General features: G+C 44.8%; 1 protein-coding gene across 6 annotated transcripts; it reads right to left on the bottom strand.

Moving 5' to 3' along the window:
* Positions 1-826: 826 nt before the first annotated feature.
* FOXM1 (forkhead box M1) lies at positions 827-23971 on the bottom strand. 6 transcript variants are annotated; one of them, XM_053403951.1, is made up of 10 exons: positions 23875-23971; positions 20109-20253; positions 17446-18005; positions 13412-13560; positions 11739-11939; positions 9000-9128; positions 6858-6902; positions 5814-5892; positions 4050-4219; positions 827-2060 (listed from the first exon to the last, which is right to left on the bottom strand). In XM_053403951.1, exons 3-10 carry the CDS (start codon positions 17957-17959, stop codon positions 990-992), a joined length of 2358 nt encoding a protein of 785 aa, XP_053259926.1. In that variant the 5' UTR covers positions 17960-18005; positions 20109-20253; positions 23875-23971; the 3' UTR covers positions 827-989. The 6 variants fall into 6 exon arrangements, with proteins under 6 accessions (XP_053259926.1, XP_053259928.1, XP_053259929.1 ...); XM_053403953.1 differs by lacking the exon at positions 23875-23971 and adding an exon at positions 21849-21919; XM_053403954.1 differs by lacking the exon at positions 20109-20253 and having other exon boundaries at positions 23870-23971.
* Between the last annotated feature and the right edge of the window lie 280 nt (positions 23972-24251).

Here is a 24251-nt window from a genome sequence, read left to right as displayed (position 1 = left end):
ACCTGTCAGTGTGGCTGTGCTAGGTTAGAAGTTACTTTTGCCCTACTGGGAGGATTTTAGAGCATCTAAGCCGTGCAACTGCTCTGCTGGGCATTTAAGCACCAGGTGTTTCAGGAAAAGTGACATCAGCAGTGACAGATTTAAAACGCAGCAGCTCCAAATCCCACCCAAGCATATTTATAAGTTGTCTCTATGGCAATCAAAATCTCCCTTTTCTGATTGATTGGAGACATTTCAATTTGCTGGTGTATGAATTCTGAATAGGGTTGCCAATGTATTTTTTTCTTGGCCCTACTCCTGTTCCTTTAACAGGAGCCTGGAATAAAAAGTTACGCAGCTAAAGCCTTCTCTTCATATGGACATAGAAATGGGAAATGCTTTGGCTGCTAAATTCCTTCATGCTAGGTTCCTATTAAAGGCACAAAACAAAGAATAGTTATTTGTTATTTGTTATAGTTATTTCCATAAGTGGAAATAAGTGACCAAAGGCCACGTAGGATTTCAGAGCACTTGCATTTAATGTGTAGTGTAACAGAAAACTTTCGGCAGATGCATCTCTTTTATTTACAAACAGAACCAGCTGATGTTCCCTCTGCAGTTATTAAACATATTAAACATACAAGAATCTCATCGTCTTTTGCATTTAGTCACCATCTTTATACTTTAAAAGGCACTAAAATATACAAATATATACAAAGGCCAACATATGTACATTAGATGCTCTATCAAATGGGAGGGCTATTAAAAGGGATTTTCACTATGTTTTGTAAGTAACAGACTTAGATGTCATTGATTGTCCAGTGGATTGGCTCTGTCCAATCAATAGCAATATCCATTAGGACTCCAAGCAGCTTCTGGATCATTCTATGACCAGCTATATGATAGGATCATCCTAATGTGATAACAGCTTGGGAGTCAGTTAAAAAACAACCCACCAACTGCGTCCCTTGGTGGTTTGCACTAAACCAGAATCTATAAACAAAATGTGGTCATTTCAGTTCAGGAATTAACTGTGACCAACTGAGATCAGTACCCAAGTTGTCATCCTCAAGGCCAGGAAAACTGACATCTAGTAGTATTTTGCTCAAACTGTCATTCATGGTGTCCAGGATTAGGCCTTCCAAGAATGAATGGTTTTCAGGAAGAGCAGAGGCTTGAAGCTCTGGGGACGACTGTTTGCTGGTTGCAGGAGAGCTGGTCAAGGGCCCAGAGACCATGTCATTGGTTTCTGCATTTAGGAGTGGCAGCTGTGGAGAATCACATAACGATGGCCTTAAGGGAGTGCTGCCAAGTCCCAGGATGTCCAAGTTCCCCTGAAGGGATATTAATGAGGTTGGAGGGGTTCTCACAGGACTGCAAAGCAGATCACTAGTTTCCTTGACAAAAGGTGCCAATCTCCAGGGGTCAGTAGTTGCCAGGAATGGTGCTGGGGTGGTTATGGGGGCTTTACTAGGTACAGAAGAAATGGGCAGCTTGCAGAACATCTCTTTTATTGCAGATTTAAAAGGAATGACTTCTCCCTGAGAGCAACTAAACTGAGATGTACTTTCCAGAGGATGAGTATCGGTTGCAAAGGGAGGGTCATTTCCCACCGCGCATGACTCTGACCTACTGGTGGGTTGCAGGAGGAGGACTGGTTCTTCAGAGGAAGGCAGGGCTAAGTGCTGTTTCCTTCTGGACCTGCCCATTTCTTGCCTCTCTTGTCTCTTTATAACCAGTGTGTCCAACTTGCTCTGAGATGGTGACTTGAGAGCTGTAAATGGTCTCTTCTGCTTTGCAGGTGGGGCTGGAAGGACTATGTTTGGTGGTTCACCCAGTTGCACTGGCTCTACCTTTGTAGACGCTGTGGGGAGGAACTGAGGGGCCCATGTGTTGGAATGAAAGTTGTCACTCTCCTCTTTTATATGCAGGGCTGCGGCAAATGATTCTTTGCTGATCCAACAGGTGTCCTGCTTTATGGACTGCTGGGATGTAAATGGAGATAGCTCTCCATCACAAGTCTCCTCCTTGATGGGGATGGGAGCTGGGAGCAGGCTTGGCTCTTCACTGGACGGCAACACCTGCAATAGGAAGACAGAAGGAGAGACAGTAAAGTATATCAAACTGTGGGAAACTGCGGGAGGCAGTGGAGGACAGAAGTGCCTGGCGTGCTCTGGTCCATGGGGTCACGAAGAGTCGGACACAACTAAACGACAACAACAAAGTATATTTGACAGCAAGATATTGGTTAAAAAAAAACCCCTCACAAATCAAGGAAATAACAGAAAAGTTAAGGACATTACAGTAAGATACAGATGTGCATGTATGTGTGTCTTGATGGGTGCTCTGCTTTAACCATTTGTAACGAGCTTTCCACAAATGTTCACTGAGGAGAAATCGTTTCCTGGCAATTGATAATATGAAGATGAGGGCAAAGCAAGAGGTTGCTCTTTCTCTTAGTATTGGGGAGCAGTGTCACTCTCATCCCCTGAAACACTCCAGTACTTGGGGGATCACATGCCAGAGGCAGGTATAGCCAAAAGGTCCAACATCTGGAGGGTCAAAGCTTCCCTGTCCCTAGGCTACAGAAGCAGCACACCTTCAACAGGATCAGCTGTGAAAGAAATGCTGCCTTTTGCCCCCTAGTCCAATCAGCCATCGTGGGCAGCTGGTAACGAGGCTAATCAGCTCCTCATTTCAAGCTCTCTGAATCCTGTAGGACCGGTTCAGAGCACTGGGGAACTCCCTCCTCAGACAGGTTCCATTTTAATCCTTTAGGCCCCAAAATTCATCCTTTTCTTTCAAGCTTTTAATCATATTTTGGATCCCTATATGCTGGCTTTAGGTTTTCAATCCTACCTGGGAGTAAGTCCCATGAACCCAATGGGGCTCCCTTTTGAGAGATAATGCATCCGGTTGTGCAGTAAATGTCTTTTATTTTTTATTCTTTACTAATTAAATTTGTACAGGGACGCGGGTGGCGCTGTGGGTAAAACCTCAGTGCCTAGGACTTGCTGATTGTATGGTCGGCGGTTCGAATCCCCGCGGCGGGGTGAGCTCCCGTCTTTCGGTCCCAGCTCCTGCCCACCTAGCAGTTCGAAAGCACCCCTAAGTGCAAGTAGATAAATAGGTACCCGCTTTATAGCGGGAAGGTAAACGGCGTTTCCGTGTGCTGCGCTGGTGCCGGTTCGCCAGAGCAGCTTTGTCACGCTGGCCACGTGACCCGGAAGTGTCTCCGGACAGCGCTGCCCCCCGGCCTCTTGAGTGAGATGGGCGCACAACCCTAGAGTCGGACACGACTGGCCCGTACGGGCAGGGGTACCTTTACCTTTAATTAAATTTGTACATCACCTTTCATCCAAAGATCCCAGGGTGGTTCACAACAGAAAAATACAAAATGGGAATGCAAAACACAACTGTTTTTTGCTCCTCTTCTTCTACTGGTGTATACTGGTAATTCATTTGTTTTGTAAGCTGCTTTGAGAGCTTTTAAAACCATTTAAATAATTTCATAATTTTGGAGGGCTTCTTTATGGGTCATTGAAGCGGTTTTAATGTATTGCTTTTATTTTCTGCTATGCCTTTTTGGTTCTCAATCTTTTTTAGGTTGCTTAAAGATGTGATGTATAGTATACAATAAGTGACGCATACATCTAATGATGATAGACTACGGCAGACCAACACGGCTATCTACCTGCAACTAGAACTATGGAAGGCACCACATTGAGCCGCATGAAATGGAAGTCCATCAACAAGCTATCTGAAGAAGTGTGCATGCACACAAAAGCTCATACCAATAACAAACTTAATTGGTCTCTTAAGTTGCTACTGGAAGGAATTTTTTTATTTTATCTGATGATGATAATAATGTCTCGGGTGATTGTGGCGATTATACCCAATGAGTGCAATATCCTTTACAAAGCAGCACTATCAAATCAAGGCCTCAGTACAAATGTGGAATGAGAGGAACCACTCTGGAAGTGGGAAATGCCTGCCCTGACAGCTAGGCTGCAAATTTATTCTCATTCTCAGGCACAAGCATGGAGTTGGGTACTGATATACAGTCTGACCTTTGGAGCAATGCACACCGGTTTGCTGCTCTGCATGGTCTCTGAGGCACCCTGGGATGCAGGAAGAGGCATCTTTGAAGAAGGTTGAAGGACGACGGACTGACTCAAAGGAAAGTGAATTGGAACTAGGTAGGAGTTGACACGTGGCAGCAAGGGCTTCATTTTTCGGCCTAGGAAGGAAAAAAGAGGTCTTAGCCCAGTATCTATAAAAGGTACTTCCTCAATTTTAATTGATCAGCCACCAGAGCCTTCCCAGTTTTGTCCTGGGAAATCTCTGCTTTCATCTCAGTTGCATCAGTGTCCTCCTTCGATTCAAAACTGCACACAAGAGTAATTCCTTGCTGCTTTTCTGGGAATGGAAGCACTAGACTGACTATTGTGAGTATTCTACTGACAGCTTGTTGTGGCTTGGGAAGTACCGCGTATTTTTCGCTCTATAGGACGCACCTTGTTTAGAGGGGGAGAACAAGGAAAAAAAATTCTCCCCCTCTCTGCGCAGCGCCCCTTCAGCGAAGTGGCAGGAAAAACGGAGCCCCTTCCATTTCTCCTCCTGGAGGAGTGCTCCAGAGGCTTCAGGCAGCTATCTGGAGAGCGAGAGGGGTCGGTGCGCACCGACCCCTCTCCCTCTCCAGATAGCCTCGGGTTCCTTTCGCTTGTGGGCCTGGCGCTTGTGGGCCCAGACCGCCAGTCTGGGGAGCAGCGGGAAGGCTACGCACAGCCTTTCTGATGCTCCCCAGAGCTTGTGGGGCTGGCGGTGGGGAAAGCCGAGCTTCCCTCACTGCCAGCCCCGGGGAGCAGCGGGAAGGCTGCACGCAGCCTTTCCGCTGCTCCCCGACCTGCTGCCTTCAGAGCGCAGTGTGAGTTCCCGCTGCACTCTGCAGGCTTCGGGTTCCTTTAGCTGAAGCCCGGAGAGCAAGACTCTCCTGGCTTCAGCGAAAGGAACCTGAAGCCTCCGGAGCGTGGAGGGAGTGCTCCCTCTGCACTTCGGAGGCTTCGCGTTGCTATCACTGAAGCCAAGGAGCCTGCATTCGCTCCACAGGACGCACACACATTTCCCCTTAATTTTGGGAGGGGGGAAAGTGCGTCCTATAAAGCGAAAAATACAGTAGATCACTAGCACCATGCTTTATGGTTGTACATAGACCTTTTATTTCAAACCTGGGAATTTTTCAGTGTCTCCACATACACGGAAAGTCCCAGGCCTTAGCCAGTTAGTGGAGTTTGTATTCTATCCAGACAGACGCTGGGGAAGAAGCTTGGAAAGATCTTGAATAATGAAGCTGCCTTCTGTAGAGTTAACCCAGGATCCTGCCAGAGCAGTGCTACTCTGACGGGCAACAGAGGCCTTTCCCTGTACTTCTTTTAAGTGGAGAAGTAAGGATTCAACCTGGGACTGTCTGCAAGTAAGCGTATGTGCTCTCATGTAGCAGGTACTGCCCGGTTTTGCAGAGTGCCTGGAGGCTCTTCTGTGGGGCTGCAGTTTCACACAGGCGTTCACCCCCTGGCTAAGAATTCTGCCTGTCCCTTACGGAGGACTGACATGTACCCCCTGAACTTTGCTTTGCTGGTCTCTGCTTCCTGCCTTGCTTTGCCTTTTCCGTTACAGCCCTACAGCCCTCAAATGCACACCAGCTGAATACCTTCCAACATGTGTAGAAAACGCTCTTGTCACAGTTCCCATTAAACCCACTGTTGGGGTTTCGTTAGGGAGAAGAATTTTGCCACTTTCTTTGGGATTGGTAGAGATGTAGAGTATACACTCACGTGCCGCCTGCGGCTCATTTTTACGACCGCTAGTGCCTCTCATACTCTTCTGTAGATCTGGAATGTGCCGTTTTTGCTGCTACATTAGTTTTAGATTAAGAGAGACAAGAAAACAAAAGTCAGAGAAGCTGCAATTGCCCAACTGCTTTGTATGGATCCGGAGGGCAGTGCTGAACTAATATAAGGAATTTAACTGGCACAGTCCTACAGAGCTATGGGGCGATATGTGTCACCTCCTGCTGCAAGCAGACACCCTTGTCTTTGCTGACTGTCACCCCACAAACCCCATAGAGCCTGACAGAGGTGGCACAACAGAACTCCTTCCACAGCTGTTCTTCAGGCAGGAAGGGGGGTGGAGAGAGAAAGGAGCTGAGTTTGATAACTCTCACTGCCTGAAGAAATAAAGATAAAAAGATTAATTGTGCAGTGTGTGTCGTTCTACCCAAGTTCAACATGCTTGAGCACAATGGCAGAAGAAAAGGAGCAGCAGCAAGCAGAGACCGCGCCACTTGATACACGGAGTCAGTCGAACTAGCTATTTGCAAGATTATCATCACATGGAAAAGAGCTTTTAGTTTCAGTCCTATCAGCATTGTTGGCTGCTGTCAGGATGCAAGCGATGATGCCATGAGCCTGCCCTCCACTCACCCCCCCCCATTGTGCTCTCTCTCACCGTCTTCTAGAAAGATATATTAAGAGGCTTCATTTGCTCCTTTAAACCAAGCATTACAACAGAAATAATCTAAAAATGCACTTGCAGGTGTGTTTTTTAAATGTACTGAAAACCCACCATTTGACCAAATATTTGCTTGTTCCCCCAAATTAATAGGCAGTGAATAAACTTAAGTATCCACTCATTGGTCCAAGTAGCGTGACTGTAGGTAGCCAAGGCGGCCCCTGCATTTTCCACACACTTGAAGGAGGCACAGAAGGGGAAGCTGCAGGAGGATCTCAGCTCTGACTAGTAAAGCAACCTCTATACATCTGCAGGCACCGAAAGAGGGAAGAAAGAACCCCAAGCCCAACCAGGAGGGAAGGTCTTACTGATTCCAAGAGCCCGGGTGATGCTGGTGACTGCACATCCAGTGGCTGGTGGTGGCCAAGTATACAAAAGGAATGAAAAGGAAATTGTCAGCTAAACCGGACAACAAAGGAACATTTGGGCACAGCAGACAGAACAGAACAACCTGTGAGTCCTCAGTGAGAAAGTATGCTGAAAGTTTTGTACAATACCAAATGCCTCCAGAGCTTCCAGTGATCAGAAGGTTAGCCCTGTTTGAGGCTAGATTGGGGGAGAACAAGGAGCAGGCACTTTTCAACAAGAACTTTTAAAATAACCAGGCCAAACCACAAAGCGGGTTTCCAGGTTCATGCAACCCTCCGCCCCCAAACATAACCTTCTCTTAGCAAGGAAAGAAGTGTGGGTTGTCCATAGCAATCCATGGAGAAATGCAAAAATGGCAAAAATTAGCCCCTTTTCTTCCTTACTTAGGGTCTTGGAGTGTGTGTTATTTTAATTTTTTTGCCAACCTTTATACACACAACCCATTTGCATCTACCAGGCACTGGACTGCAAGGCTTCGATATGCAAATAAGCTGTGGATTTGGCTTAGAAGAAACCTGAGACATATTTTGTACAGAGGGAATTGTATGGAGAGAATCCAAATCTCTGCCTAACCTCCAGCCTGAAGTATTAACAGGCTGCCATAAAACACACTCTGTCAGCCAAGCCCTTTACAAACTGGAATGGCAGGCAACAATCTGGATTTTACTTTTTTGAATATTTGTGAAAAACAAACTTTTCAGATGAACGCCTTTTGCTTGAGGGTAGACATACTGCTACCCATTGACTACTATGTTAATATATCGGATTACTCCATTAATTCCTAGGAGCAGTTTTCATCCCGATGTTTAAAATTGACTTCTCAATGGCAACCAGGAATTCATGTGTCTAGACTAGAGGTGGGGACCATAGAATCATGGCAGAGTTGGAAGGGACCCAAAGGATCACCGGGTCCTATCCTGCAATGCAGGAAACACAGCTAAAGAATTCCAGACAGATGGCCATCCAAGCTGTTAAAAAACCTTCAATAAAGGTGTCCACTACCTTCCAAGGCAGTCAGTTCCACTGTCAAACAGTTCTGTCAGATAGTTCTCCTGCACACATTCTAGCTTGTCATTATCCTTCTTAAATTGTGCTGCCCAGAACTGGTCAAAATATTCCAGGTGGGGTCTGACCAAGGCAGAATAGAGTGGGACTCTTACTTCCCTTGATCTGGACACTAGACTTCTGTTGATGCAGCCTAGAGTAGCATTAGCTCTTTGCTGCTGCATCAAGCTGCTGAGTCATGTTAAGCTTGTGGATCCTTTTCACATGTACCACTGGCAAACCAGTTGTCCCCGATCTTATACTTGTGCATCTGGTTCTTCCTGCCTAAGTGCAGAACCTTTCATTTGTCCTATTGAAATTCATGTTGTTACTTTTGGCTCAGCTCTCCAATCCGTTATCCTGATTCTGTCTTCCGCAGCATTAGCTACCCCTCCCAGTTTGGTGTCATCTGCTAATTTGATAAACATCCCTTCAATTCCTTCAAGTTGTAGTATATAAAGACGGAGAACAGCAACGGGCTCAGGACAGAACCCTGTGGCACCCCATTTGTCACTTTTTTCCAGGATGATGAGGAAACATTAGTGAGCACTCTTGGGGTTCGGTCAGTCAACCACCTACAAATCCACCTAACAATAATCTTCTGCAGCCCAATTTTTACCAGCTTCTCTGCAAGAATTTCATGGAGGACTTGTGTCAAAAGGCTTACTGAAATCAAAGTATGTTAGTTCCACATCCTGTGGCCCTCTGGATACTCCTGGACTACAATTCCCATCATCCCTAACCGTTGGCCATGGGAGTTGAAGTCCAGCAACATTTGGAGGGCCACATATTCCCCACACTTATCTAGACAATGAGATAGCATTCCTTAACCCTTTTAAAAGGTTTATAGCCACACCAGTACTTAATAATTTCCTTTCTGTGAATTCAAGTGATCCATTTCCCTTCTAATACCAAACCTAGGTGATCCAATGCTCACCAGCATGTCTTCACCTGCCTCCTCAGAATGGAAATAGCCAGGTGCTTGAGAAATCAGGAATTGGTAGGGCAATCTCCTTTTCTGCATGAAAGGTACTCACTTTGAACACTTGGTCCAGTGTCAAATAGCGGTTGGCTTCAGGGTGAATGGTCCAGAATGAGATTTTGCCATTGGCAGATGTCTCTCGAACAAACATGTCATGAAGAGAAAGATTGTGCCTTATAGAGTTCTGGATGGGAAAGGAGAAATGCTGGCTGTTTTTTGTTATCAGTGGATTCTTCAGATGAAATCTTGATAATTCACAAAGACCTTGGCTTTGAATCCTCTGTATCTACAGGGGCTGTGCCCCTGCCATATCCCCCACTTTAACCCCCTAGGGCTTCCTCTTCCCGCCCCATACAACTGCTGAGATCACTTTTCACCTTTCCAACCCGATTTTCAAGCCGCTTCTCTTCTGTAGCCCTACTTTGCACCCATTTTACCTTTACCCCGATGTCCATGACTCCTCCTCCCTTTGTGCAAGCTCCTTTGCACACAAACCAGTCCCATGGCAACCTGATGCACCTTGCTCCTCCCACACATTGTAACTACTAAGCACCCTTTTGGCCTTCTGCTCAATTTTGAAGTGACCACCCCATTATTCTTCAGACCATTTCATGCCCCTGCTTTCATCTTCACTCCCCTTTTCCGTTCACCCTCCTTACTTTTCTCAACTCTCCCTTGCACCAATCACCCCCCATTTCCATGCCTCATCCTCTCCCCTATGGTGCAGCCCCATTTGCCCACACTCCCCAATGCTGATATCTGTTACTGTACCTTTAAGACGAATGGCTTCTTAAGAGCAAGCCTCTGAGTTGGCTTGTTCAGTAAGAGTAGATTAAATTCAGTTGGTGGATGTTGTGTTTATATGGAACTTTGCTCGTTAATAAAATATCTCTTCTAAATTACTGTATTGAATCTGGAACTGGTACCAGGAGTGAAATACATTATGTGAAGGGACTGTGAAATATTTGAGGGCTCTGCATCTTTTATCTCTCTTGCACAAGGCAGTTGAGCAGCAGGGCAAAGTTTAAAAGAGCCCTCGTTTTCCGTTCAGTGCTTCTCCCACCTTGACAAGAAGTCTGAGTAAAGTTGAGAACTATTTCATTTAAGGTAACATCTGGTGATATGGGGGTTCTGTTTGTGGTTATTATAATGTGGCGGCTTCTTTGTATATGCAAATAGATGCTTGGTTTTGCAGTCAGGAACTGATGAGCATGCATGTCTGAACCAGGAGATTTTGCTTGCCAATTTAAGTAAGCTGTTTTGTGGTTCATTTCATATTCTGAATTCACTTCCATGGCCCCAAGGCCAGTTAATACTTACATAGTCATCGCTTCATGACTGCAGTACAAATTGATGTTTTCCATATAAATGTGAACAATCCATCAGAAGTCAAGCAACACATATAAGTAAAGTCACTTCACACAAACCACTGGACCCTCAAATGCCAAATGATCAAGTGATGCACACTGATGTGTGCCTTTCTTACATGCAATTGCATGGAGTTGCTTTCACACAATAATTTAGAACAGCGTAACACAGATGGCAGGTATCTACATTGTCTCCCCCAGGAATTTGTGGGCAAGGCATTGTAAATATACAGTATGGCAAGAGACCATGAATGAGTGAATAGAACCTCACATGCATACTAAAAACACCAGGCTCATCAAGATCGTTAATTTCTGCAATAATGCAACTCCACAAAGGGTTCACATCAATGACTGTTCATATCAAACTGCTTATTATCCTCGTTTCATTAGCAATGTGTATATGAATGTGTGTGTGTGTGTGTGTGTGTGTGTGTGCTGCAATTCTGCACAGGTATCAAGAAAGCACAGAAAGTGAAATAAATTGTACAGCAAAACTTCCTGAGAACCTCAGTTTTCTTAAAAACGAAACAAGAAAAAATACACAACCACAGGTTTGTAGCATTTCTGGCTGAAAAGATGTTCACCCACTTTGAAGGATAATACCTGCAGAAATCTCAGAAGCACAGGTGTGGAATAGGAGTGCATAGCTCCTTGTCCCTCCTCATGATAATAAACTCGAGGAATTATTCACAATATGGACCTATAACACAACACTGCCGTGCAGGCTTCTCCTTTTCAGTGCTTCCATTAGTTGGCAAGGCTCCCCTTCCCCCTTCCGTTCTACCTGCCTTTGTCTTCCCCTTGATCTCAGTCAGCATTACACGGCTACTTAGAAACTCCCCCCCCCCGCCGCCTGTAGTCCCCCCCCCATGTTTTTTGTACAGTGGTACCTCTACTTATGGACACGATCCGTTCCAGGGTGCCGTTTGCACCCTGAAAAGTCCGTAAATAGAGCGCCGCTTCTGCGCGTGACGCAATAGAGTGCTCCTGCGAAGCGTGCAGAACGCTTCTGCGTGTGTGGCGAAACCCGGAAGTATACACTTCTGGGTTTGCCACATTTGCAACCCGAAAATCCACAACATGAACCTAACACAACTAGAGGTATGACTGTACTTCTCCAAACCTTGGGGTGCCCCCAAGCCTGCTACAGACTGAACATAAGAAACAGGGGGAATCCTATTCAAAACAAGACAAACAGAATTATGCAAAAGCAGATGAATTATGTTAATGTGCTTGATTTCTATGGTTAATGTAAGTTGCAGGATTCTGCTATTCTTGGCACAGCATTATAATTCCCCCCCCTGCAGAATACACATAGCCCTGGTAACATTTGCACCCGAAGGGAGAAAACTGATAGTTGTTTGCATAATGCACCTTCTCCCCTCGCTTTTCCTCATGCAAGCTTAACAGGTCACAGTATTTGTTACCTTCCAGCCGGGCTTGGCTACATGCTTGAAATAAGGGAAATGATCCTCAATCCAGGTGTAGATATCTTTCAGCATCATGCGCTTCTTCTCAGTACTGTTGATGGCAAACTGGATCATGGCCATATAGGAGTAGGGGGGACGTTCAGAGAAGGACTCCTGCCATGAGGTAGTAGAGGAAGAAGCTGCAGAACCTTCCTCGGCCTGACAAGAAGACAATATGAAGGGTGCAGGGCCTGTAGAATGTTAGTTATATGAAGAGCGTCTGGATTTTGATGTACCAAACAGTGAACCTCTGAATAGGTTAGGGTTAGCCATTTTAACGGGCAAATATTTAAAGTCCACGGGGCTCCATCCCTGCTTGCCAATCCCCACTCGTGAAGCCCCCACCTACTCCTCAGAGAGGAAACCTTTTTGGCTCCATGCGCGAGATCTTTACTTTGATCGGCCCTCTTGGCCAAATTTGACAAGTGGGTGGGGATAAAACGGGAGTGGGCAGGGGATACAAACCCTGCTTGAAGCAGGCTTGGATGGAATCCTAGCAAACTGAGCAGGATTAAACCTCCATTCATCAAAGGATAAGCAGGGGTGAAATCCTGCTCAGTCTGACTGTGAACCCATGTTCTTCCTGCACATCTAACCCAGACAACACTTCCGCCTCAGGAGCAGGGAGGTGCAGCGTGGTGGCAGAACAGGACGGTTTTAGGGAAGCTGCTCCAGCCTGTTCTAATAGTTCTTCTGCAAATTGTCTGGGCTGCCCACCTGCATGCATCTCCCTAGTCCTCTTCTCTTCTCAAGGTCCATTAGCAAAGCATTTCACAGAAGTCTGTTGCAATACTGTAATTCGCAGGCCTACCTGTGGCCGCCAGCCAAACTGCAGCATGGCAACGGTCTTACCTTCTTATGCTATGTACGGTTAATTTAGCAGAAACATAACATTGAGGCTTACATTAGGAAAACCCAGGTTTCCTTACTGTGTTTGTGAAACTACATAGTCGGTGTGCTGCAGTGAACAGAATGTGGGACATGAGTCAGGTTTAAATTCCTCCCAAGCAACAAAGCTGCTCACCGCATGACCCCGCACCAGCTGTTCTCTCCCTGGTGAATGTAAAGGTAGGATTGCAATGTAATAATTGCAATCAATTATTATTTATAGCATTATGCAAATATGAATTAAAGCAACCCATACGCTGGGAACAAGTAGCCTGCCGTTGCTATCAGGTGAAAGAAAGGTGCACTTAAGAATGAAGGTTCCCATCTAAGCAAGGACATTTCATGGAACATTTGGCACCATAAATATAAATATCTGCAGTGTTAAGCCAGTTTGCAGTGAGCCTCCTTGCCCAAGCAGGGTTGCAGTTACCAATCCAGAGATCTCTTCTGCACTTTAAATTGTGAAGTGCCTGAAGATAAAAAGTCAGCAGCAGCTTATCCCACGCTAGAAGCACTGCTGGTCCTTCTGTCTACCTCCTTCCCTCCCTCCCCTGGCTCACTACAGTGGGTAGAAGGGGGCAGACCAACACCGGGAAATCAGCAGATGAGAGGGGTCTCTGCAGCCTGGTCTCACGAGAGCGCAGGTACAAGAGGAGTCTCTGAATTGCAGTCTGGCCCTGTGCACAGGCACCTGGCTCGGCTGCTCTTTCCTTGGCTTTTATTTGGCTGCACACCTTGCTTACCTTAATAGCTTTCTGCCTGGGGGTCTGGTTCTCCTTCTCCGTTTCTTTTTTCACACTGCAAGGCCTCAGTCCGCTAGAGCTCATATTGCCCAGCCACTGAATGTTAGTCAGACTGTTGTCCAAGACACTGCTTGTTGTCTCCGCACTGCCTAGATAAATACAAACTCTAAGTTCTCATTCTGTAGCCCTAGATTCCCAAAAGAAGGCTTCAAGCTTGTGCCTTAAGCAGACAGAGTTCAGAGTTTTAAGTAGAGAGAGAGGTCCACAGTGGAGTTTGGGCAGCAGCACTTGAAATAAATTGAGCTTCACGTACTGTCGCTGCTCAGTCCCATGCACAGTTATGGTTGCCAACATGTTATTGGTCCTGCTTCTGTGCCTTGAAGTACAGTCTGATAGACAGAAATTTAAGAATGTAGAGATTATTGTTGAAGGAGAACAGTCAATCTTGGTTGTTGAACGTAATCCGTTCTGGAAGACCATTCAACTTCTGAAACGTTCAACAACGGAGGCGCAGCTTCCGACTGGTTGCAAGAGCTTCTTGTACTCAAGCAGAAGCTGCGTTGGACATTCGGGTTCCGAAAAACGTTCAAAAACCGGAACATTTACTTCCGGGTTTTCAGTGTTCAGGAGCCAAAACATTCGAAAATGGAGCCGTTTGAGAACCAAGGTTTGACGGCCGGTTTTAGGCCAAATAAGAAAAAAACTAAAATAATGGTGAAAAATATGGAGTATAATAAGATAGAAATAATGCAACAACAGACAGAGATAGAGGTGGTAAAGAAAGTAAAATATTTAGGAATTTGGTTAACTCCTAAAAACATTGACCTGTTCCAAAATAACTACGTTCAGGTGTGGAAAGGAATTAAGAATGACCTGGAGGTGTGGGGTAGAATGAAACTGTCCTTTTGGGGCAGAATATCTACGATAAAGATGAACGTGCTCCCAAGGATGCTATTTTTATTCCAGACTATCCCTGTTATTAAAGGGGTAGGGATTTTCAAAGATTGGCAAAGAGTGATTTCAAGGTATATCTGGCAGGGCAAGAAGCCAAGAATAAAATATAAATTATTAACAGATGTAAAGGAAAGGGGAGGCTTCACCCTGCCAGATATGAAATTATATTACGAAGCAGCTTGTCTTTGCTGGTTAAAGGAATGGATCAAATTAGAAAATACGGAATTATTGGACTTAGAAGGTTTTGATAACAGATTTGGGTGGCACGCTTACCTATGGTGTGACAAGAAGAAAGTTCATAAAGGATTTGGGAACCACATCTTCAGGAGTTCATTAATAGAAGTATGGGACAGGTACAAAAACCTTCTGGAGCCAAGAGTTCCACATTGGTTATCTCCGTTAGAGGTTATAAGTGTTAAGAAAATCAATATGAGAGGGAAATGGACCACATACGGAGATTTAATAACTAAAGAAGGAGGAAAATGGAAACTAAAACCATACGAGTTGGTAAAAGATTATGTGTATGACTGGTTGCATTATTTCCAAGTAAATGAAATGTTTAAAAAAGATATAAAGGAAAGTGGATTTGCAGAAAAAGGTTCAAAGTTCCAAACGGAGATAATAAATAATGAATGTAAAACTCTGTCAAAAATGTATAAGATATTGTTAGAATGGTTTACGAAAGATGAAGAGGTGAAATCGGTAATGATACAGTGGGCCAAAGATTTTGGATATAACATTCAATTCGAAGATTGGGGAAAACTCTGGAAGGAAAATTTAAAATTTACTGCATGCATGGGGTTGAAGGAAAATGTAATGAAAATGTTTTATAGATGGTATATTACACCGGCAAAATTGGCAAAAATGTACAAAACATGTAATAAATGCTGGAAATGTAAAGAAAAGGAGGGCATATTCTACCATATGTGGTGGGAGTGTAAAAAAGTAAAGAGTTTCTGGGAAGCAATATATAATGAATTGAAAAAGATGTTAAAATATACTTTTGTTAAGAAACCAGAAGCTTTTCTTTTAGGGATTACAGGAAAAGAAATAATAAGTAAGGACTGTAAACTTTTCCAGTATGCAGTTAAGGCAGCAAGAATTTTAATGGCCCAAAAATGGAAACAAGAGGAAATACCGACGATTCAAGAATGGAGAATGAAACTAACTGACTATTCGGAACTGGACAAACTGACCGGGAAAATAAGATATGCCCGAAACCAAAAGTTCATCGAGGATTGGGGAAAATTTGTAGAATATCTGAAAAATATATGTGAGGTGCAAACAACGCTAGTGGGGTTTCAAGAAGCACTGTAAAAACTTTAAGGGGTATTGTTGAAAGAAAATAGAAGAAAGGAGGGATGATAAATGGCAATGCAATTAAAGAAATGTGTATTGAAGGGTAAAAATGGATGATTACCAGAGAAGCTGAAGGAAGACCAAAATTTGTACTTTGTTAAACTTAGGTAAAATTTGGATAAAATTGTATGATTGTATTGAAAACTAATAAAAATAATTACAAAAAAAAAGAGAACCAAGGTTTGACTGTACTAGATTCTATTCCCATTATTATATGTTGTAATTCCTGGAATGCAAGGGGTTAGAGTAGATGAGCCTTGGGGGTCCCCTCCAACTCTATAATTCCATGGTGCTATGATTTTACCAGTCTTTTATGAATCTTTAGTAAAAGACAATATATAATTTAAAGACTGGAAACTGACATCCGCAGATTTAAACCATAAGATCCCCCGCTTTTGCTATGTTATCCTTAAGGCTGCCTGGTTCCTTGCCTGGAACAATTTGTTCTAGTTCCACCACAATTTTTCCTGCCTACCACATTCAAAGTAGCAGAATTATGACCTCCTCCATTTCCTATATTTGTACCATAGACATGCCCCTGTCAAAGGAACTACTTTGCTCTGAACCCGGTGCAAGGAAATCCATTTCCCTAAGAGGGGAAATGTAACAAACAGCTTCCCCTGTACCTCTGCCTTTCCTACCCAGGCTGCCACAACAGATTATAATACATGATGCAAAGCACCATCCGGTCACAGCCTGCTATCATTTTCATATTAAAAGGTAAAAGGACCCCTCACCATTAGGTCCAGTCGTGGACGACTCTGGGGTTGCGGCGCTCATCTCGCTTTATTGGCCGAGGGAGCCGGCATACAGCTTCCGGGTCATGTGGCCAGCATGATTAAGCCGCTTCTGGCGAACCAGAGCAGCACACGGAAACGCTGTTTACCTTCCCGCCGGAAGGTACCTGTTTATCTACTTGCACTTGACGTGCTTTTAAACTGCTAGGTTGGTAGGAGCAGGGACCGAGCAACGGGAGCTCACCCCATTGCGGGGATTCGAACCACCAACCTTCTGATTGGCAAGTCCTAGGCTCTGTGGTTTAACCCACAGCGCCACCTGCGTCCCTCATTTTCATATTATTCGCACATAAAGACACTTCCACTTTAATTGCCAATTACAGGGTACATTGAATGGGGTTATATATCTCTGGCCTGATGCTCTGCACACTTGCCACTCTCAAGCAGCAACTTTAGAGATGGGAGACTATGAGGAGTGCACTTTGCACACAAAAAGAGCACTTTGTACAGAATAGCAACCTGTTGTGAGGACAGGCTAACGCCTCTCTGCTTAGAACAGGTTCCCTGCTTCAAGACTGCAGGGCGCAAGCACCCAACAGCACCCTCCACTCCACCAACCAGGGGCGCCAGGACAGAGCACTGCACACAGGTAAACAAGGGAATGTATAATACCTGGTACACTTTCCACCACCACCCTCTTTGCCATTTTGGAATACTGTATTTTGCACCAACTCCTCTCTCCTAAAAGCAGTGCTTTTGGGGTTAAAAAAGAGGTGCCAGTACTGACATCTTGATATGTGCATTGTGGGTGCCAGCACAAAAGAGGTGATGGTACTCCATACTGCTGAGTAGACCCAAAATGCACTGCCTAAAAGCCACCCTTCCTCTCTCCCCCAAATAGGCCCTGTCCCTCCCCCCACCAACTAGTAGCAGTCAATCAAAGAGAGGGCTGCCCCATGTTTCATAAGAAAAAGAACTACATACTGTTTTCTTCCGGTTCTTGTCCATCCATAGACAGCAACTCTTCCATTAATGCAGAGCTTTGCCCAATGTACTTGTCATCCTCTTCTGCCCGGTTGTGGACAGTGCTGTGCTCCTCATCGGATTTGAAAAGATTCCTGAACTCTCTTCTCTCCATTCTAGGAGAGCTGCTACTGATGAGAATAAATTTGCTAGGCCCATTACTGCCAGATTCTTTCCCCTTGGCTGTTAGAGCATCAATGATACTTTGGACATCTGTGTTAGCAGGAACAGCTACCACCTGGGCATCTGACAAGGTCGGGTGGTCTATTATCTTAATCCCCCCCACAGGGACTTCTCGATTTCCAGGTTCCGTTTTGTTTGTGCTGTGCTCCTTAGGCTTTGCTTCTTCCTGCTTCGGTGACCCAACATTCTGGCCACTTGGCTCATCTCCTGCTAAGGCGCTCGCCGCATCGCTATGTGGAAAAGACAGCTTCCGTCTCTTGAGAATCAGGGGCCTGTGAGAGCTGCTCTTCATCCTTGACCTGTGCAGTCAATCTCCATTGAGGACAGAATGAAGGAACCTGAAAAACACAAAGAACAACATTTCTGTCCAGTTATGAGAACATGTGACAAATTGCGAGGGAGTGTCTTGAAATCAGCTGCTAGGTTTCCTGCAATATATGTTTTTAATGAATGAATTGTGTTCTACAGTAGGAATCTTCAGCCTTTTCAAACCTTGGGTCGACATTTAACCCAAACATGCTTTTGAGGATCCATTTCTTAATATTGTGCCCCACCTTGGACCAGTGGGTCCCGTCCCACTATTCTACCTCAGGATCAAATAGTGCTCTACAGTAAATGCAGGTATGTGAAATAAGAGCTGATTAATGATACATATGCAACCTCAAAGTTACAGAAACAGTACGTCTCTGAATATCATTTGATGGGGAGCAACACAAAGGCTACTGCCTCCCAGGCCCTCTTGGTGGCTTCCCAAAAGCATATGGTTTGCCACTGTTGTTATGCATTGACTGGGTTGCCTATGGTATGTTAGCTGGACCAGGCAAGGAAGGTTTTCCAAACTGGAATTTATAACTGGATTCCCCTCTCCCTTTGGGAACATTAATGTGCTAGAAATGACCAACCCAGATATGAACAGTCAGGCAGCTACTAACTTTTCATTTGGGCCAGTAACCTTTGTGGTTTGTGTGTGAGGCTTAGCAAAATTAAGGAAACAAAGAAATTAAAGCTCAGAATAAGACTAATTTCCTTATTCTTGGAGGGAATGTGCTATCAGGCTTTCTCATTACCATAAAAAAATATGCTGCTAGCTGTAAAAGTTTGGCTGGGATGTGAGCAAATAAACTGCAGCTGAATTCAGAAAAGATGGAAGTACAGTTAGTGGGTAATTCAAAGGATGCTATTCTGTTGTGGATGGAGTGGCACTCAAAGCTTGAAGGTGCTGTTTGATCTGGCATGAATTGCTTTCCACCCTGTCGAACTAGTACATCAAGTGCAATTCCTCCTGGGCAGCCTAGAGGGCACCGTCTGCCTGCCCTCCTGAGGTCCCAGACCTATGGAAAAGCAAGCGGCAAAGTGCAGGAGATGGGCCTTGGAAGCGCTGGTTCAGTTACACCCAAGCGCCTGACACTTTTGTCTTTGAGCACTAAGATTTTAATCCTATTGCCAATGTGTTTTTACAGCTCTACTATTTTAAACTGTTTCTGAATTGTTTTATTTTTATTTTTTTTAAAAAAAAATTCTTCAAGCTGCTCTACGTCTGCGAGCACTAATACTGAGGGGTAGGATATCAATCTCATATCTAACTTATTAACTAACTAAAATATTTTCATGATGAAAATATGTGCAGTGTTAGAAATTGGGATAGAAAAAAAGCTAGGAGCCAAATGGCTCCTGGGACCTGGGTTGTGGGCACCAAAACAGAAAGTCTAGTTGCCATTTCTGGGGAGGGTCAGCAACACTTTTTATTTATTATTTTGTTAAGCATGAACTAATATGCAATTCACAAAAGTGACACATTGTTAATATCACATAAATTAAACAAGTATGAACGGAAATTGTTAATACTTGTTTAATTTGCTGTTTACAATAAAAGTACTGGTACCATACTTCAGTTTTCAAAACACTCTACTCTTTATTGTTAAACTCCTTAACATATGACCTATCCTTAACATAGGCTTTGAGGCTTCAAAGCACATACATTTCAGTAACCCTTGAGTGTCAGCCAGGCGCAGAAAATGTCACCCAGACCTTTTGAGGTGCTCACAAATGGATAATTTTTAGGCGAGAAATGCGCCTGGCGCCCTGCTAATTTCAAACCCTGCCAGTGTGGTAGGCTCTGCTTTCACTGATGGTGAGTCTCCACTCACCATCGAGCAGAGGCAAGCACAGAAGCTGGCAAACCTTGATTTTTGCGTCATGGGGAGAGAAGGCTCCAGCCTCTTTCCATATTCAGAAGCTGAAGTCATTCTTGCCTTCATAATTTTGAGTCTAGATTACTGAAATGTTCTCAACGTAGGGCTACCCTTAATGATAGCTCAGAAGCTTCAACTAGTACAAATGGAGCAGCCCGCCTTATGATGGATATGGGTTAGCAAGTGTCCATTAAACCGGGGGCTCCTGCTTGTATTCTGGGCACAATGCAAGGCACTGGTTATTATTACCTTTAAAGCCATAAATAGACGGGACTAAGAGTTTCACTGATTTTTACTAGTGTATTATTTGAGGTTTTCCCCATTTCCTCCCGTAAGTACTGGAAACAGCTGGCAATGTCCTGGCAACTACTTTTTCCCTGGAAAAAAGCTGATCCTGCAAGGAAATGAGATAAAATCCTTCACAATCCCGGTATTTATTTATTTTAAAATAAATTTCTTAATTTCATTTTGCAGTATATAATAAACAAGAACTGTTACAAACGTCTTGAATGTCTTTGCATTATTCACCCATAAGAGCATTCAGAATATAATGAATGAAAGGAAAATACTTTGTCACACCATACAAATTACAACACTAGAATATACTCTAATCAAGAATTCCTTCTCTGTTCTTCCTGTCTCATGTAAGATAAAAACTCTTGCTATGCCATGTAAAAAGAATTCGAGTTGTCCCCATTTCATCCCGTAAGTATTGGAAACAGCTGGCAATGCCTTTGCCATTACTTTTTCCCTGGAAAAAAGCTGATCCTGCAAGGATATGCGATAAAATCCTGCCAACCTAGCAGTTCGAAAGCACGTCAAAGTGCAAGTACATAAATAGGTACCGCTCCGGCGGGAAGGTAAACGGCGTTTCCGTGCACTGCTCTGGTTCGCCAGAAGCGACTTAGTCATGCTGGCCACATGACCTGGAAGCTGTACGCCGGCTCCCTTGGCCAATAAAGCGAGATGAGCGCCACAACCCCAGAGTCGGCCACGACTGGACCTAATGGTCAGGGGTCCCTTTACCTTTAATCCCAGTATCACCCAAAGAAAACTGTATTGGCTGCCTCCATCAGAAGTCTTTGCACCTCAGAACATGGCCAGCTCTTGGTTCATGTAAGGCTTTGGCCAAACTCATCCTGCTTTGGCAGAATTCACTTCAGAACGCATCCCAAACACTCCTGCAACCATACATACAAACAAGGGAAGAGCAGCAGTGATGAGCAAACACTGCTATTACTGGTCCTCCCCAGTTCAGTTTTGAAAACCTCTGCCCCAGAAGAACTGGCAGTCCCACATTGAAATGACAAATAGAGGAAAAGGGAAAACATGTTCATGAGCTGAATGACAACCATTTGAGAAAGCACAAGCCATTCTTCAAAAATCTGTCCAACTGTCATTTCTTGAAATCAGAAATATTTGCTCCTGTGGCTATTCTGGTGAACATAGAAGTAACTGATCAAATTTAATGGGAGAACAAGAGGGACGTATACATTTGTCTTATCTCCATGGTAAAGGTAAAGGTAAAGGGATCCCTGACTGTTAGGTGCAGTCGTGGCCGACTCTGGGGTTGCGGCGCTCATCTCGCTTTACTGGCTGAGGGAGCCGGCGTACAGCTTCTGGGTCATGTGGCCAGCATGACTAAGCTGCTTCTGGCGAAACCAGAGCAGTGCACGAAACACCGTTTACCTTCCCGCCGGAGCGGTACCTATTTATCTACTTGCACTTTTGACGTGCTTTCAAACTGCTAGGTTGGCAGGAGCAGGGACCGAGCAACGGGAGCTCACCCCGTCGCGGGGATTCAAACTGCCGACCTTCTGATCAGCAAGTCCTAGGCACTGTGGTTTAACCCACAGCGCCACCCGCGTCCCTATCCCCATGGTAATGAGGCCCAAACGTTCAGGAATAACTAAACCGGAAGGTATTTCCCAAGGGAGCTAGCTCAGCAAGCTGCTAATGATAGAGTAATTAATAACAACATTCTCTCACCAAATGGAGCACAAAAATAAGGTGAACTCATCTCATCAAGGTCCTCTGTGACAGACCTGCCCCTCCACAGTCTCCATGTAGCCGTTAACAGAGGCCAACCAGTAGGAATGCCCAACATTCCATGGAGGTTATTATTACTCTCCCTCCAGCATCAAGCACATAGGAGCTACACAAGCTTTTCCCAGCATCACAATGAGCAGTCTTCAAAATATGGCTAACATTCATCCCCTTAAAAATCTTAGCTATTATAATCACCCCATGTGAAGGACTTGGTAACTTTGTAAACTCTTGTTGCAATTGACATTGATGATTGAGCAAAAGGACTGGGAAGTAATAACCTTCTTTGCCCATCCATTTGTTTACACATGAACAGTTTATTCAAAGTTGCCTGTTTATGTAGCTGATCATATACATCATTGTCTGAAGTTCATTATAACATACTTCCAGGTAAGTGTATGTAGAATTGCAACCCCAAAAAGGTGCATTTATTTATTATTTAGTACTAACTCCAGAACTGCTCAAGACTTCTTCCCAGAAGTTCAGCATGGCTGATCAGCAAGAAGGAAAAGGAAAATACTTTTTAAATTATTCTACTTATTATACAAGTGATGCTGATTCTTTCTTTTTTTGGCCAGCTTAAGAGAATGTTAGTTGGTATCCATTTGTCTCAGGAGACAATGGCAGACTGTGCTTTGGGAGGTGAAGGCAAACCATTGGAGAGTTACAGCACATGGTGTGTCTCTATAGACCAGTATGGGAAAGACATGTTTTGGATGCAGTTAGGGCAGATGAGGGTGTCTGGTTGTGCTGATGCATGTGTACCATGTAGTCTCTGCCATAGTGTTTTTTGGACAAATTGCTGTCATTTCTTGCCTTCATGAATACTGGTCCATAGGAAGCACCTCAATCTTGCTTTGCAGAATGCTTGCATTCTTTTGTAAGAAAACTGTGGGATAACTAGCCTCATATAACCAGCATGCTTAAGTCTAATCAATGCATGAAAGTGTTAAAACCACAGAATAAGCTGTCCCGCTAGGCTTTTCTCACCTTGGGAGGGACTAAGTAATCAAGCCTTTGTTCACCTTCAGTCTACCAGAGAAGTTCAAAGTGTGAAAAGGTTTTGAGCTGGTTGCTACAGCTCAGACTGCATGGCTCTTACAAGCCATTATTGTGTTCCTATACCAATAATTTAGGAACTTCCACTATTGCAACTAAATCAGGTTTTACTGCCTATGCAACATTTTCTGACTGCTGTATGGAAAAGCATATGAACTTGGTCTTTGGAGTTTATAAATAAACCATTATCACCTTACTTTTTTTTCTATGCTGGGGAAAAGGGGAACTTTGGAAGGCATTTAGAAGGCATATTTTAAGTCTAACAGCTTTTACTTCCTTGCTTTGCTGCACATTCTGTGATTTAAAATCTGTGCTGGGGTTCTTGCACCAAAGAGTACTGTACTTGCCCAAACTGGATCTTGACATCTAGGAATTCTCCTGTTTACATACCATTTTTTTCCTTGCCACCAACAAAAACAATAACAAGCAATAATTGCACCTCACTGCTGCTGCCCATAAAACACCCTCATATTCCCAGCCTTGCCCAAGGGGGCGTGGGTGAAGCAAGGGACAGAGTCAGGCAAAAGCTGGAGATTCAATCGCAATTACTGTTAAGCTTTTCTCTCTCTTTGTTGTTGTAGGAAAACCACATACTTATATGAAAGGGCTGGTTCTGTGCAGTTTTTATTGTAGTTACTGGTATGTTTTAAACAGATTTTATATCAGTGGTTAGGGTTTTTTATTTTTGGTTTTTCTACGTTTTTAGCAGCTCTTTAGCAGAGAAAAAGGTGGGTATGAATATAATAATAGTAACAGTAACAACAGCAGCAGCGCAGCGCCCCTCGGGGGCCTTTCTGGGGCTCCTTCGCCCCGCGGCCTTCCGCCCGAGGCCCCTCCCGACCGCGGGGCGACTTCGCGCAGGACTAGCGCCTTAACTGAAAGCGCCGTTGAGACGCCGAGCTTACGTCACCTTCGGCAGCGCCGCCTTGCTCGCTCGCTCCCGGCCGGGAATCTCCTCCTCGGGCTTCGCCGCTCGGCTCCGGGGCGGGAGGGGGACCCCGCGCTTGGCTCCTGCCGGGGCGCGCGCGCGGGTCTCTGGCAAGCGCCGCCTGCCTCTTCGGGCCGCGGCCTCTTCGCCCTTCGCCCGCCGCCGCCGCCGCCGCCGCCGCCTTTTCCTTCGTCCGTCCCGGTTGTTTGAATTTGGCGCCCGGAGAGCTCGGTCCGCGTCACGTGACGCGCCGGGACCAATCGGCATCGGGGCAGAAGAAGAGCGGAGAACGTCAGGGTGCCTAGAGCGGGGGCGGAGCCTCAGCGGGCTGTGGGCGGAGACAGGGCCGCGCTCCGGTG

The sequence above is a fragment of the Podarcis raffonei genome, chromosome 9 (genome assembly GCF_027172205.1).
Source record: "Podarcis raffonei isolate rPodRaf1 chromosome 9, rPodRaf1.pri, whole genome shotgun sequence".
NCBI lineage: Eukaryota > Metazoa > Chordata > Lepidosauria > Squamata > Lacertidae > Podarcis > Podarcis raffonei.
Note: the sequence above shows the minus strand (reverse complement) of the source record. Positions and strands in the feature narration are given on the sequence as shown.